This window comes from Oculina patagonica, chromosome 12 (assembly GCF_052425735.1).
Source record: "Oculina patagonica isolate OP01 chromosome 12, crgOcupat, whole genome shotgun sequence".
Lineage (NCBI taxonomy): Eukaryota > Metazoa > Cnidaria > Anthozoa > Scleractinia > Oculinidae > Oculina > Oculina patagonica.
This window is the reverse complement of record NC_135769.1, coordinates 7809279-7825387: the sequence shown is the minus strand read 5'-3', so window position 1 is coordinate 7825387 and position 16109 is coordinate 7809279. Positions and strand designations below refer to the sequence as shown.

The 16109-nt window shown below is 37.3% G+C and overlaps 1 protein-coding gene across 1 annotated transcript; it reads right to left on the bottom strand.

Moving 5' to 3' along the window:
• Positions 1-3115: 3115 nt before the first annotated feature.
• On the bottom strand, positions 3116-7011 carry LOC144633373 (toll-like receptor 1). Its single transcript, XM_078492254.1, has 4 exons — positions 7008-7011; positions 6537-6575; positions 4220-4339; positions 3116-3708 (listed from the first exon to the last, which is right to left on the bottom strand). The coding sequence occupies exons 1-4, from the start codon at positions 7009-7011 to the stop codon at positions 3116-3118; spliced, it is 756 nt and encodes a 251-aa protein (XP_078348380.1).
• Between the last annotated feature and the right edge of the window lie 9098 nt (positions 7012-16109).

The following is a 16109-nucleotide window of genomic DNA, read 5'->3' as shown; positions in this document are numbered from 1 at the left end:
TTCGCTGTGCCTTAATAGAACGAAACCCCTGGGGAGGGGTTCCATCCACACCCCCCCCCCTTGCATGATGGTTGGGGTATGAGTTTGCTTGTACGTCTGAGGGTTAATAAGAACATATTTTATATGAACGCCGAGGCTAAAAAAGGCTAAAAGCACATTGTTTTTCAGTTTTATAAAAACAACAACTTTCTAAGAACGTTTCAGGCTCATATATTCAAAAACATTAAGAAAGTTTAGTATCGGCCAAAAAATTAGATGTTCTTATACATAATATTATGACTAATGATTGTTATTATTATTGTCCAGACGAGTCCTTGACTCCCTGGTAGGGGCCCTCTTAAAATATCTGTTCCTTGTTTTTGCTATACTTGACTTGGACAATTTTTTGAACCTGGCCTCCATTATGAATTTCGACTATCAGCCAAATTTAGAGTCAAGAGAAAATGATGATTCTTCCTTTTTTCGGCAAAACAAAAGAATTTCTTGACTGAACAATTTGTTACTAGAGGAAATTTCGTAAAAAGAAAACTAAGATAAGAAAAATTCCAGTCACAGCTTTGTATTCGTATTGCGTGACAGATATAGGAACTGGACCGTAAAAACTAACAGCTTTCTCGGAATGTATTTACAGTATTTGTTTCGCCAGCACCGAACAATGCTCTTAAATCGATCTTTTAAAAAGGAAGCATTGCTGGATGACGTGGATTCAATACATTAATAAACATGACTCGTGTTAAGGAGAAAGCAAAATTTATCCCGTAACAAGTAAAATGTACAAATGTCTAAATAATTTAGCACCCAGTTATTTAAGCAACAAGTTTTGTAAAAGGTCTGATGTTCATGGACGAAAAACCCGCCAACACCAGAGCTTGCAAATTCCACTGTTCAGGACCGCAGCAGGCCAAAGAACATTTACATACAGAGCCGTAAACCTATGGAACAGCCTTGATATTGAATTAAAAAACGCTAACTCTCTGTACTCTTTTAAATCAAAGCTTAGGGATCATCTTCTTTTAAACTTTTAATCATTATTTTATTTAGTTTTCAATTTTATTTGTAAATATTAGTGTTAAGTAGATTTATTTTTTATTGTAAATAGTTTCTGAAAAGCCCTATGGGGAGATTACTATTAAAGTTCTTTTTTTTTAACATTGCCCAAGATGTAAAGACGGATTCTTGAATGAGGTCAAGAGGTGAGTCACGGCAAATTGCAATATGTTTGCGATTTTCGACGCGATTCATTTTGGGTTTATAAGACCTAAATTTCGCTCAAAATATATATTTGATTTACTCTGCTGATGTAACTTCACTCAACAAATGCGAAGGGGACATATATTTTCAAATTCCAAGCGCGAGGAATTCGAAGCGTTTACGAAGACAGTGATCTTTCGTGTGTTGACCTAGTAATATGCATATTTGATAATGGCGAATAGTGAAATAAAAAGGCTCTATTGCACCGCAATAAAAGATCCCAAAGAAATAACACGGCAGAAAATAAAACCATCCTTGAACTTGCCTCAGAAGGTTTTCTGTTGAGATTCATTCCATCCCACATGATCCCACATGTGTTTTTGGCGTGTTTGTTTGAAGTCCCAACTAACACAAGCTTTTCAGAGAGACTTTAGGTACAAATTAAAAAATATATATATGTTATATATTTGTGAGCAGAGAAAATGGACTGCTTTTACGATCAGTCAATTACAGACGCATCAATCGAATAGGACGTGTGTGAAAATCATTTTAAACGTTCGCTTGGCTGACTCGACAACGTCACGAATTGTGACAATTTTGAGATTTTTCGATGAAAATACTGCAAATTGCATTTGTTTTCAAGATTATTTCTCTCGAATATGTGAATATGTCAGTAAATGAACATCCTTGTCATACGTATGTGACTTGGGCCTAGCAATATACAAAGTATGGGCGAAATCAAATTTTAGGCTGTTGGCCGCGATTTTGATGATCATCTCTGACTTTTAATGACATTGACACTTAATTATTGTGTGAAAGCCTGCGAAGTAAGGCTTTCGCAACTAACTTTCGCAACTAATGTATAATTAGTATTTGTGTCGTAATAAACCTAAAAATAATAGCGGAGCTGCCAGCGGCCCGTAGGGCCGCAGAGCAGAGCCCCATACCCATAGAAAATTAACAGACCCATGCTTTTGGTTTTTCATGGTCATCATGGCTCGCTGGCGGGTGCGACGAATTTGACCCAACATGGCGGCCATACTCCAGAAATCGGTTTAAGGTTATGGTTAACATCTTTGATATTTGATATTGGACATCCATGTAATGGTCAATTGACAGCTGTCAAAACAAGGTATCCGCTGACCAGTATCACATGACCGTATCGCGTATCGGCTCACATATAGAACTCATCGGGATCGAATGTTTTTTTGAAGTTTACCGCTGACCAAACAATGGTTTACATTGGATAGTGGGCTCAAAGGCTATATTTTTTCTGTTATTGGTCAGTAAATTGGGAGCTCCGCTTTTAGGCTTGGCTTAATCTATTTAATAGACCCTTTTTATTAAAAATTTGTATATCAAAGCACTGAAATTGCTGGTTTTCACTAGCGACGCAAGCACAAGCGCAATCCCGCAAAACGGACAATTTTTATCCTTGTGCTTGTGCTTGCCTCAAGCAAAAGTACAAGGATCAAAATGCAATGCGCTTTTGCTTTTGCTTGAGTTGAAGCCGTTTTCATGGTGAAATAAGAGCTGTTATGCTTGCGCTTGTACTTGTGCTTGCGTCGCTAGTGAAAACCAGGCTTAACAAGCATCTTTGGCTGTGGACGGCTCGGATGGAAACGGTTTACTTTTTCAAGTATATAGCCGTAGCTTGCTATTTATCTGCAAATTAAGGTTAGATATTCCTTTAAATGTTCAAAGCTATGCAAAAATCTTCGAGTGTAGTAATTTGATATATCACGAGTGAGCGTAGTCTCTGCATATTCTTTCCTTCGGTATAATTTTCAAGGTTTTCTGGCATATTCTACTTCGTGACACTCTTTTAGAGTAATAACAGATGATTAACAGACTCACCTAGTCTTTTACAGTACTGTACTTTAAGTTCTACAAGACTCACTGCCAGTGAAACAGATCTATAAGTTTAAACAAATCTTTCCTCGTTAAAAGTAACAATAGATATCTCTGTAGCATTGCTGCTCGTGTCTAATTCAAGTTTATCAATTTCAGTCCTTGTCTGACGGTATCCATTTTGGTCGACATACTCGTCCAGAGTACCTATATCACTTTCGCGCTCCTGCTCCACAGTGACGCTTTCGCTGCCAGAATTTAGAAACTTGAGAAGTTTAGCCTTCCAAAAAGGTCTTTCCATTGCATCGGCGTAGTCGATAAAACTTCTCTTTCGTAGCTCTCGAGGAAGATTGCTTGGATCTGTTTTATCAATTCTTATAATGATCAGAGAGTGATCGCGTCTGTTTAAAAGACGATACTGTGCAAGGTTTAGCTCGTAGTCACAGTAATTACTCTGCAGAAAATTGCTTGAAAACACTGCAATGATTTTGTAGCTTTTGCCGACGCTTTCTGCCATGCTCTCTGTGAAAGGCACCCCAGGTAAGAAGTCTCTGTAGTGAATGCAGCATTTTATATTATGCTCTTCTTCTAGGAATGGAAGGAGTTCCTTGTTCACCCAAAGGGAATCTCCCTTGTTATATATAATGAAAGCATGGTATTTGAATTCTGCAGGAGATACATAGGAAAGATTCGATCAGCATAAAAAAAATATAAAGCGTAAGCACAAGTCCAAGAACAAGCATAGGCATTAGCACAGTCAACACATAGGCGTAGACAGAGTCAAAGACAATGGCAAAAATAAAAGCTCACGCACCAAGTCAAAAGCATAAGCACAAGCACAACTACAAGCATGGGTATAGGAATATAGTAGGAAAAAAGGAATAATATGGAATATTGGTTTTAAAATCTCGCGCCACTTTATCATCCAATCTGAAGTAAAACAAAAACCCATTGTGGCTCACTCACACACGTTCTCCCGCGCTTTGAGTCGGCTACATGTATTTTCTTCGAGTTTTGATTGGTTTAACGGATTTTTTGCGTCCTTTGCGATTGGCTAGAGGTATAGTACTCAGTTGGTTTTGGTTTTACGACACTGAATTGAAAACTGCTCTAATTATAATAATAATGATAACTATAAAAATAATAATATTACGCAAAATGCGCAATATGTACAAACCTGGTGGAAAAGAGCTGCCCTTCTTGCGACACATGAAGTATACCAACAAACCAATTCCCAAGGCTATTCCTACCACGATTGCAATCGATATGGACACATACGTTATGACGGTAATTTCTTCTGATGATAATAATAGACAAAAGAATATTACAGACAATGATAGATCTGTCTGTGGTCTGTCTAACACCGCTACCTAATAAAGAAAACGTATTTAAGTAGATCAACTTTCTACCCCGGCTTCCATACATTGGTTGCCCCATTACTTCGGATATCTGCTGTTTAGTTAGTTGAAGCACAAAAATTAATTGATGGAAATCTACAACTGCTCCTCAAAATTTAGTTGCCTTGCATGCATGAAAATCCTAACACCGGAAAACTTTATAATAGCATTCGCCAAGGATCGAGCATGGGAAATACCGTAGTTCCAACATTTCGAAAATAAACCGTGGGATTCCATTCAAGGGTATACTTATTGACCAGGGTTTTTGACAATAACGTTTTGTTTTTCACGCAGGTAGTGCCAAAGACAGAACGAGGGAGGCTGCTCCCCAACCAACTGAACGACTTGATGAGGCCAGTGTGTAAATCCACCGCGGTCAAACGACAGAAATATGCAAAAAATAAGAAAAGTACTGCAAAGATAAGGTTTTAATTTTCACAGTTCAAAGTTCGATACATAACCGGTATCCTAAGGGTTTACTAAGTTTTTTGGAGCTTTACTAAAAAAGTTCTACGTGTTTGAAAATAGCGATATGCGGACTTGTAGCTACTTGTCGGCGCCATTTGTCAGAGCACCTTTGGTTCGGATGCGAAACATTTAAAAAGTAAAAACACTCGTTTACCTGAAGTAATGGGATTATGCTTTCACTCGGCAACTATTTTATCTATCCTTGCTCGTACTAACACTTCAATACGAACAAAAAGCGCCGAAATGTAAAGAAAATCTGCCTGAGACGTTTGACCGCGGTGAAGTGTGTAAATAGCCATTCTCGTCCCCATAGCCCTTTCGTTTCCCTTAGCCGGCTGGGCCTTGGCACGAGAAAACGAAGGACTCAAGGGACACAGGATTTCCAGTCCTAGATTCTAGGACTTCAGGTCTTCATGTAAGCAGTCATGACGTTTCAAAAGAATGTATGAGAGAGTCGTTATGTTTCGACTTCCGTTTAGGAATTCTTTTTTTCAAACAACCAATCAAAAAAAAATCCAATTAATTCAAAAATTCTTTGTCCCCAGAGCCCTTCGTTTTCTCGTGCCAAGCCGGCTAAGAGAAATGGAAAGGCTATGGGGACGAGAATGGTAAATAACTTGATTGATTATTCATTCAAAATATTTCTGCGTTTCTAATTAGCTTTCAATCCCCGGTTAAGAAGCAGGTTCTATTATTTGACGATTGACGTCATTCTAATGACGTAAATTGTCCTACATCAAAAATTAACCGATCGCAGCTTTGTTCCAACGGCATAAACCGATCACAACCTCGTTTTCCACGTTACACGAAAACTGCTCTGAAAACAGCGAAATTTGTGCAGTACGACGAGCAGTAAATTACCAAATTATTAGAAAACAAGGACAGTTTTAACACGAAAAAGGCAACGAAGGCGAGTCAAACGATTTTCAAAGCTTATCTTCAAGAAAAACAAATTCACAGCACAACGGACATTCACAGGGGAGGACTTGGAGCGGTTTTACGAAAATTCTACGCTGACGTAAGCAAGAGCGATGCGTACCTGATTTTGAAAACGTCGCTTTGTGTCGTCATATTTAGCTTCACTAGACACTTCGAGCAACATGCTGAATATCGACATTACAAAGAACAAGAAATTTTTATGAAGGTAACCGAGTGTTGAATTTAAAATCAAATTTTAACGCGAAAGTTGTTGTCAAAACCCTATTAAATTCATTTTGTACATTTGGAGCTCTGGAAATATTTTGAATGAATGATAAAACAATTATTGAATTCGGCTTTTCTCGATCAGCATAATTCTTCATATCATACTCTGCCTCATCCAATAATTGCTAAATGTTGACCTGCAACAGCTACCCTCGATTTTACCTGCAACTCGATCCATTTTCCCGCGACCCGCGAAGATGAAATATTTCCGATTATAGTTGTTCATTAAAGTGACTTTTCTATAACCTTAAAGGAAAGGTAAAAGCTAAAGGTAATTTATTGTACGTCAAAAGCACGGGGAGTGGTTGCCCAATCTCTCTCCGGAGCCATAGGCTCATGATAAAAGTGTTTGACAATATTAAGTTATAAAAATTTTCAATTTCAATTTTTTGATGAGGTTTCTGTTTACTTGCTACATGTACTTACTCTCTGTCGGCGTCTTGAGAGTAAAACTTGGCAGTGTCCCTAAAAACGAAGCAAAAAAAGGTGCATTAGTCCTGATATAAATAATCTTTTACTTGCAATATAATACCACAAAGCACCAGCTTATTTACGCTTGTATAAGGTTGTGACGTGGTATCCACAAATAGCAGCATGATTATCTGATTTACCGCTCGATCAGTGCCAAGTTCTTTTTGGATTTATGAAAACAGTATGAAAGTAGGCACTAAAACTAGTAATAATTGGAAATTAGGGGAGTGCGTTCGGTAGGGTGGGAGGATAATTGAGGGGGGTGGCAGGGAAAGCTGGAGGCAAGGGGTGGGAAGTATGATATTATGTTTTCATATTCTCTTGATATTTAAAGACTGGTTGTGATGCGCAAACTACAATGAAAAGCCCATGCAGAAAATGTATGACATTGCTCAAGCTGATGAAACCTGATCTTCTTGTACCAACCCATCTTTCTAAAGCATAAGAGGAGAATAAAGCCTTTTTATTGTGCCAAGCTAAGTGGCTAAAGGTCTTTAATGAATCCAAATAGAGTACAATGTATGTCTAGTAGATACTCTGGAAAGTGTTTGTATAGTTAATTGTAATATTTACTAACAGTAACAAAAGACTGTTAAACTGAAATGTGGCCATTGCAAACATTTTGATACCAGTCATTATAGGAACAGCTTTTTGTTTCCTTACAATCATCAAATACAATAGATGTGTTGAAAGAACAAGTCTGTATGCAAAGAGTAGTTGAATCTGTTAAGCAAAGCAGCCGAGTTGATACATCATAACTCGGTGTCGTCACCGGGGCGAATTGCAGCGTCTGTTTCCTAGAAAACAAACCACTACACAGCTTTCTAATTTTCTTATAAGAAGCTTAAGTCATATTTGCTACTGAGAGTTCGAATAAATAGAAACAACTTCACTTACCTTGGAGAAAACTGCGAAAAATATTCGAAATATTAAAGCGAAGGCAAAGGAACAAAAAAACACACACGCCTTGATATAATACGCCGTAAGTCAATTTTTTTGGTGTATGTGCTGTGTAGTAATACGTTATTTTATACCATGCCATAGAAAATGCAGCCAATCAGAATACAGGAAAGCCGTTGTATATTCGACGGTATTCAACCCAACCTTCCCATCGTGCGCTGCGATCTTATTCTCGATGAAATTTAGTAAGCGTATTTTCTATGGCATGGTATAAAATAGTTACACAACACTTTCTCGCGGTAAACTATGGAATATCCCACTTGTCACTTGTATTTTCTTCGTATACACACTCGCCTAAAGGCTCGTGTGTATACCGAGAAAATACAAGTGACTCGTTGGATATTCCATAGTATACCACTCGAAAGCGTTGCATAACTAGTATGTATTATACCGGTAATTTATGTTTAGTAGATGTATGTAAGTAGTGTATTTAAAAAAGGGGGCTTTGTCACGGATTTAAACAGACAAGAATCTTTGGCTGCGGATGGCTAGGAGGGAAAGGGATTACAAATTGAAAAATTAAGGCTAAACTTTTCATTTCCGTACGTCTTCAAGAAATTGATATTTATAGCCGTGGTGTGATTTCTCTCCGCGAATTAAGGTTATATCTTCCTTAAAATGTTTAAAGGTAATGTTATTCATGGGTTAAGTTGCCTACCACTAATTTAAAAACAGTGTAGACCAAAAATCCGTCAATTCCCCGTGACGTAGCTCATTTAAATGCAGATTTATTACGTACCAGTGTACGGTGCTGCAGTTGGCCAGTATTGGAATAACGTGATGGTTTTGATGTTTTTGCTTGTTTTCGTACTTGAATTTAAGAACATTGGAAGAGCTACAACCTATGCGAAAAAAGATGATCTCGCGCGTTAATATTAAGTTACAATGACGATAACTTAAGGTATAACGCATTAAATCAATATTTTTCTAGAATTATGTTTTTATTAAACAAAAGAAAATCTCACAGAAGACCAAAAACTTTCAGTTTCGAATGCTCATCTCCAATAAAGATTTGTTCAGATGTGGTGTTCATTCTATTAGTCCGACCGACATCAATGAGTTACGGTCTCGTAGGCAGTTAACTTCATATGTTACTGTAACAGGCCCTGACAATCAACTTCTTGTGTTGCGTTACGGCACGAAAAACACTTATCTTATGGGCAACCATTGGATAACTAAGACAGAAAGGCAACAGATGAGTGGGACAACTTGAGTGAGGGAGAGAGAGAATGAGATACGTTATTAAGAATTAAAGGCGAAAGATATTAAGGGTCAAAATATCGAGTCAAACTCATCGTGTTCTTCTTACATTTAAAGCGATCTTCTTTTTGTGCTCTGAAGAGGTTATGTTCACACTAATCTGGTTCTAAAAAAAAACAAGAACGCAATTTTAACTGTTAATCCTCCTTATTTAATCCAAAACCATTCCCCCACGAAATCATGCTCCAGCGACGGCGCGGCAGTTGGGGGTTGGAGAGGGGGAGGAGTGAATGGAAGCGGTTGATTGAGCCGTCGTTCACTTCAAAACCATTATACCTTAAGTAGATAGACTTTGAGCTTTCTCTACCAGACAAGATGGCTATCTACAAGTGATTATGTCACATTACTTCATACGACGTCATTAAATCCGCCATCTTGGATCTCACCATTTATTTGTGACGGCAAAATATACAATCTGACCTCTATTAAGCGGCCACCTTTGACTGATGATATTTAAATAAATCGTCCGATCTAATTTTTCACATACGAACTGTTTATGCAAAAAGGCCTAACAAACTTGTCAACGATGTTTTTCATATTTTTCGGTACATTATCAACCCGAAGAAATACTGTACATTTCAACTACGTGCCCACTGTGTTAGAGCTAGAACTATGCAAGGGCTAGAATTCTAAAATAGGACGCACTATTGTAACAAATACTTTAGCTAATGCTACCGGCGTGGCACCGCATTGCTTTAGTATCCTTAGGGAAAGGAGTCTTTTGTTCGCTTTATTTTTGTAATTTTATAGTTTATATTTATACCTTGTATTTTACTCTGTAATTCAGTTATTACTGCAATGAGTTTCCATTAAACAATTTAAAAAAAAATTGTACTTGGTGTTTTGTTAAAATGAATTTTCTTCATATTCGCTGTTTTCACCGTTCCCATAATACATCTTGTTTACCCCCCAAAATTTTTGCATAAGCATTGTTTTCAATTTCTCTTGGGATTTACAGTGACGTGCAATCGTCCCCAGAGAAATTGAAAACAATGCTTATGCAAAAATTTTGGGGGGTTATTTAAATAAAACGAGATGTATTATGGGATCGTGAAAAAGCGAATATGTTCATTTTTTAAAAGCATTTTGCTATATAAAGTCAATAAAATCATGTTTATTGCCATTCCTATCCAACAGGTATGGCAATTATATTTTTTTTACCTCTATTAAGCGGCCAACCTCTATTAAGCGGCCACTTTTCAAAGTCCCGGGTGGGTGGCCGCTTAATAGAGGTCGGACTGTATCATAAATTCTTTCTTAATTATTCCAGAGCAATAATGTCTGTGTGGTTCATTTTCCTTCCAGTGTCAACGACCAGTATCAATTTGTAGAGCCACGACGCTAGCTAACTCAAGCTTGAAAGAAATTTTTTTACAAACGTGACATCCTTACGCTTTTTATTTTAAATTATCGCTCGCCTGCGTACGATAACTTTAATTACGCGCTATGAAAAAGTAATAAAGGTTATTTGACTGACATTTTGTCAGTCAGTCTGTTACAGGTGGCTATTTAACAATTATTGGATGAGGTTGAGCATGATAGCGATAATTATCAAGGCCAAAGTTTGAGGTTCGTCTGCGTTCTTTTCCTTCAAATACTGATGAAAAACTTTCAGTGCTGACTTTGTGGCCTTTTTGGTGCTTTTTGCATCTTTGTCATCAAGAAGGAGGTTTAAATCGTCTTCTGATAGTGTGGAAAACCTTGATTTCGACTCCGCCATGGCAAAACTGATCAAACTGCTGGTTAGTGTGTTTGGTAACGTCACTTCTGAATGCATAAAACTATTGTCTGTAGGTATGACGTCACTTCTACATATGTAAAATCTAATGTCTGTAGGTATGACGTAAGAGAAACAGCAAGCAAGATTTAGCTGCGTGCTTATAGCCAATCAAAATCAAGCTGGTGACACCAATGTATAATAATACATATTTGAGCCCTTTCTTGATTGTTTGAACACAAATAATTGATTTTCATAGGTTAAATATTACCAAAAATGTGCATTTATGACGTCACGAATCCATAGCTTCACCTGCCAATCAAAAACTTATCAACTATGAAAAGCAAGTTGTGTGCTCTTAAAAACCATATATAGTTTGCCTTGCTTTTGACTTTTTCTTATGCTTCTTATACCAGTGAGAACAAGCCTTCTTAGAAAAGCCCACAAAAAAGAAGCGTTAGAGGGTTTTAATTAATTTACCTTTGGAAGGGTAAGGCAGGATACTGGGCGACCGACACCACCAGGCTGTTCACCAGTTACATAAACAAGGTAATATCCAATCCAGGGTTGGGTAGTTTCTATAAAACAAATTGGCATCCCATACGTTAACAACCTCTTATGGTTACACTACTGCAAACATGTACCTGATACACTACTGCCACCTTGAACGAGTTCAAAACTAAAATATGCCAAATTTCTATCGAACATAAATAGCAGTTTAATGTACTGTATATATAACTGGATGTATAAAAACGTGGTCAACGAAAAGTGACCTGAGTGGTTTTGACCACGTGCATAACACTGCGATATGGCTAAAGGCATTCCGAGAAAAAAATGAACAACAACGCTGAAAGGTAGATAAGAGAGAGGAGGAGAGAAAAAAAGCTGACATTCACTTTAGTTTTTATATCGTCCACTCTGGCGAGAAAAGAAAGCGCTTACAACGATTTGCGCTTAAAACGGTGAAAATTTCATTAACCTGGTTTTGATAAATCTAGTCATATATAATATATGATTTTATTTTTACTTTTATTATAAATACTATTTTATTTATTTATTTATTTGCTTATTTTATTTATTTATTTATTTTTTCTTCGTCTTTTCTTTCTCGGAAAAATAAGCTATACAACTACCCTTGAAAATACGCGGTGAAATAAAGATGACGTGATGTGATGTGACATGGAAAGGCTTTTTAATAAGCTATACTGTTAACAAGCAAACTCCTACAACATACTTATTGTATAACGATGTTTTCCCCTGTTTATCAACTTTGATTATGCATGGTGACACAAAAATGCCTGCGTTGGCAGGCTAACTTAAATTCTTTGCCTTAAATTGATCAGTTCTTACGCAATTTTTTACCTCTTTACCAGTCTTAAGTACAATTAAATAATTTAACTTTTTAAATTGTATCATGAGCCTTTTTTCAGGTCATTTACCCAGTTGTCAACTTGTGAACCTCTTGCCTAATAAGTAGGGAGGGAAAGCATGATCTCAGGTTACCTCTTGCTCCGCCACAGAACTCACTTAGATTTTTTTTTCAACTAATGCACCATTATTAAAGAAGAAATGACGGGCTTGACAAGAATGAAAACCTGCAAACTCTTTATCGTTTACGGCTCAATGGTAATATTTATACAGTCGTGCAAAAAAATAGCCATTTTTTCAATAGTACCTGTAAAAGGGCTCCAGGACACCTGTGCATACCACTCTGAACTGTTTTTACTCTCATGAAAGGTGACTGTTTTAACTTTGACATTCAAACCTGGAACGTCTTCAACGTATTCACACCCTGAAAAGAGAAGAAACAACATAGCATCGTTCATTATAAAACTTACATTTAAAGAACGGCTATGTTAAAAAGGGGATTTGTGATAAACAGAATTCATGGCCAGTCTAGGCAACCGGCGATGGGACTTTTTAGAGACCTTTATGCTTTGGCAAACATCGTGATCAAAGTCGAAAGTCGCCTTATATCGCGTACGGATTCCCGAACGCACAAAAATTACAAGTCGGAGTCAAGTTTTGCTTGGTTCTCTCCTATTTTGATTAATGTTTGACAGCTCTTACTTGCTGCCATTGCAAGAACATCCAAAGCTCGTCGCAGGCGCAGATGACGACGAGATGCATAACACGGTACTCCTACGAAAATAAAACATTTCAGCAGTTAATTTTAGATACCAAATTTGCAGGAAAAAAGATAAGTTTTAATTTCCAGAGGGGAACATACAAGAATCAGACATGCCGAATGCGCGAGAAGCGTGGATTTAGACCTTTCTATTCACATTTATTAGCCTCAGACTTAGTGAACATTTGGGAATATTTACCCCGACTTACCCTCGGTAATATTTTTTTACCGATATTCACTTTGCCTTCGGCGAATTATAGTTAAATGTTATTGCCTCTTAGTAACCGAGCGCATGGGTCTTGATTACTTGGAGTGAATTTTGGCCAAGGTCGTCTGCATCTTTCTGGTCCGTACCGGAAAGACTTCGGAACTGTATCAAGCTAGTGAGGGTAAAAAGAGTTTAAACTATAGGGCTCTGTCTACTTGCGCTGCTGCTTGCTATTTAACAATTAGACTACGAGCCCGAATTTTCTACGAGCAAATAGCCAACGAGGCGCAGCCGAGTTGACTATCGCTCATAGAAAACAAGAGCGAGTAGTCTAATTGTTTTAGTAGTATTGCAGTCCAAAACCTACAATATTGTGCACTTTGAAGACAAAAATCAAGAAAATTTTCCGCTTAAAGAGCTACACGCGCGCGACTGTTTTCTATCGGCGATTAGTATAAATCTACTAGCGTTCTATCACGAATGCTGTTCTCTGATTGGCTACGCTACTCACTATCTATTCTGTTGTAGAAGTTGAGTAGTGAAACAGCGTGCGGTTGTCAACAGAATGGTCACCGCTTTTCGCTTTTAAATTGACCGTAAAGAAGGACTTGGATTATTTACTATTCCAGGCGATGTTGGATAAGATAAAGACTGTACCGAAATATGTAATGAAGATTTTACACGGTAAGAAAAGCAATTAATATTCATTTACGCTTTTAAAAGCGGGCGAATCTATAATTTTATAACATTCAGAGATGCGTTTCACCGAGATATTTTGTGGAAGTGAAGTTTAAACTGTGTTTGCAAATTAACACAGTTTCATCGTCCCATCGAGGAGCAGTAAAAGAAAGGCTAAACAGATTCGATCTGCAAGTTTTTTTATACATCAATAAGACTTAAATAAAACAACAAAATTGAAAGCGAATTCAAGGTTGCGGGCGACTCGTTCAACTTTTCATAAATTTCTTATCGTTCACGTTTCCTACATTTAAAACAACTTGACTTCCAAAGGGCCTTTGTAAGTCAGTCTATCTTTAAATTGTCATTTTACAATGAAAATCCGGCTTTTAGTTCAATTTCGAGCAAACGACGGTTTAAATAAATCGTGAATGAAATGCAAAGGCGCACACAGAAGCTAAACAGTGCAATGTGGTTTCTTCCTGGCGAACAACTCGCTTAACTTTTTTTTAAACTTTTACGTTTTCGAATTTTAAAAATCTTGACTTCCAAGGGCCCTTGTACGTCAGTACATCTTTCAATCGTCATTTTACAATAAAAAACTTGGCTTTTCCTTCAGTTTCGGGCATATAACGGTTTCAATAAATCGTGAATGAAATGCAAACTCGCACACACAGAAGCCAATGTAATGTGGTGCAGTTGTCAATTATCCGCGTGTTGTGTGACTTATTTACATCATTATTCAATAAAAACGAGAGCCTTGTTGTTAAGTTTTGAACGTCTAGTAGATTTATACTAAAACAATTAGATTATTCGCTCTCGATTTCTATGTGTGATAGTTGATTCGGGCTTTGCCCTCACCAACTATCGCACGATAGAAATCTCGAGCTCATAATCTAATTGTTAAATAGAAAACAGTGGGAGAACCAATCAGATTCGTGGATTTCCAATAGAACACAGCTGAGTTTCTACTAATTGCTATTAACAACGCTCTTAAGCCTGGTTTTCACTGGCGACGCCAGCACAAGCGCCAGCACAAGCGCCAGCGCAAGCACAAGCGCGATCACGCAAAAAGGACAGATTTTGATCCTTGTACAGCAAGCAAAAGCACAAGCATCCAAATGCAATGCGCTTGTGATTTTACTTGAGTCGAAGCGGTTTTCTCGGAGAAATAAGAGCTGTTATCCTTGCGCTTGTGCTTGCGTCTCTAGTGAAAACCAGGCTTTAGGGGAATCTTTGTTTACAATAATTGCCTCATTAGCATAAGCGCTTCACTTTCTGATCGAGCTACAAAAATATCAATTCTGAAAATTGAAAGTACATGGTACGATTAACTTTCGCTATAAATTTGAGCCGATTTATTAAATACTTTTCCTGTGACGCAGGTTTAAAAACTTGATATTTTACAAAGAATTATGGGCTCATTTGCGCTTTTGCCACCCAGAAATTTTGCAGTTTTTGAACGCTTATATCTCCTTGAATATTGCACACAAAGAGCTTTTTGAGTCTAATGCTTGCGTGCGCTTTTCGCATGCGCATTAGACTCTTTGTTATATGAAAAAAGCTGTTAGCAATCCCAAGGGAATGGTTCGGGATCGATAATCGTTCGCTGTAATGTAGAAAACAATGATCAGCTGCAAGAACGGACTCCGTACGGACACGCACGATTAGTTTCAATTAAAAACAACCAATCAGCGACACGTGTTCCCACGCATAATTAAAAGTTCTTTCTCAAGTCACGATTATTCAACACTTGAACAGGACGAAATAATTTTCCAGTTAAGACATTTGTAAGCTTTTTGTGAAAATAAATCTTCGTTTTCAGTTCAGTTAAGTAAGCACTTGTGTTTTCGTCTTGCTTAAAAAGCAAGATGTCTTTGAGAAAAAATATTTCGACGGCGACTCGCGTTTATTTACACAATGCGACCAAATATTTATTTTGTTTTAAAAAATAGAAAACTTTACCTCGGTTTTTGTATTTAAGTCATTCGAATTTTGACCAATTTTTTCTTTACAGTGCAAACAAAAACCTTCAAAAATAAAAGATGTACATGGATAAATGTAAATCAAGTTACGCGACTAAATCAAAATGCGTTTGTTTGGCCGCTTTGCAGTATTACACTGTCCCAGCCTTTGCCATACACTGAAATCGAATTTCATGCTTTTACGACTCTCAGAGATCTTAAGTTCTTCTTACAGCTAGAAAAATCATAAAATGGTTACATTGATATGGAAGTGATGATTCGCGAAATTTGTACATCATGATAAACAGTCTTCGCTCCTGTGTATGGTAGCTCGATAATAATTGCCTAGTTTCCAGCGTTCAAAAGGTCATCATTATATTGACGTGAGCATTTACACCCGTTTTTAGGAAAATCTGTCACTAAGTGCTTACAGTACAATGGAGTAACAGTCACTATTTCAAGTGCTTTTATTGCAAAATCTGTTTCAAGAGTCATCATCAAAATGGTGAAAAATCTGAAAGAAAACGATGTGAAGTTCTTCAACCCTTGTTGTAATGAACATGCTTTTTGTAAATCGTCACGCAATCTTGTCCAAATGTTTAATCGTTTCTGC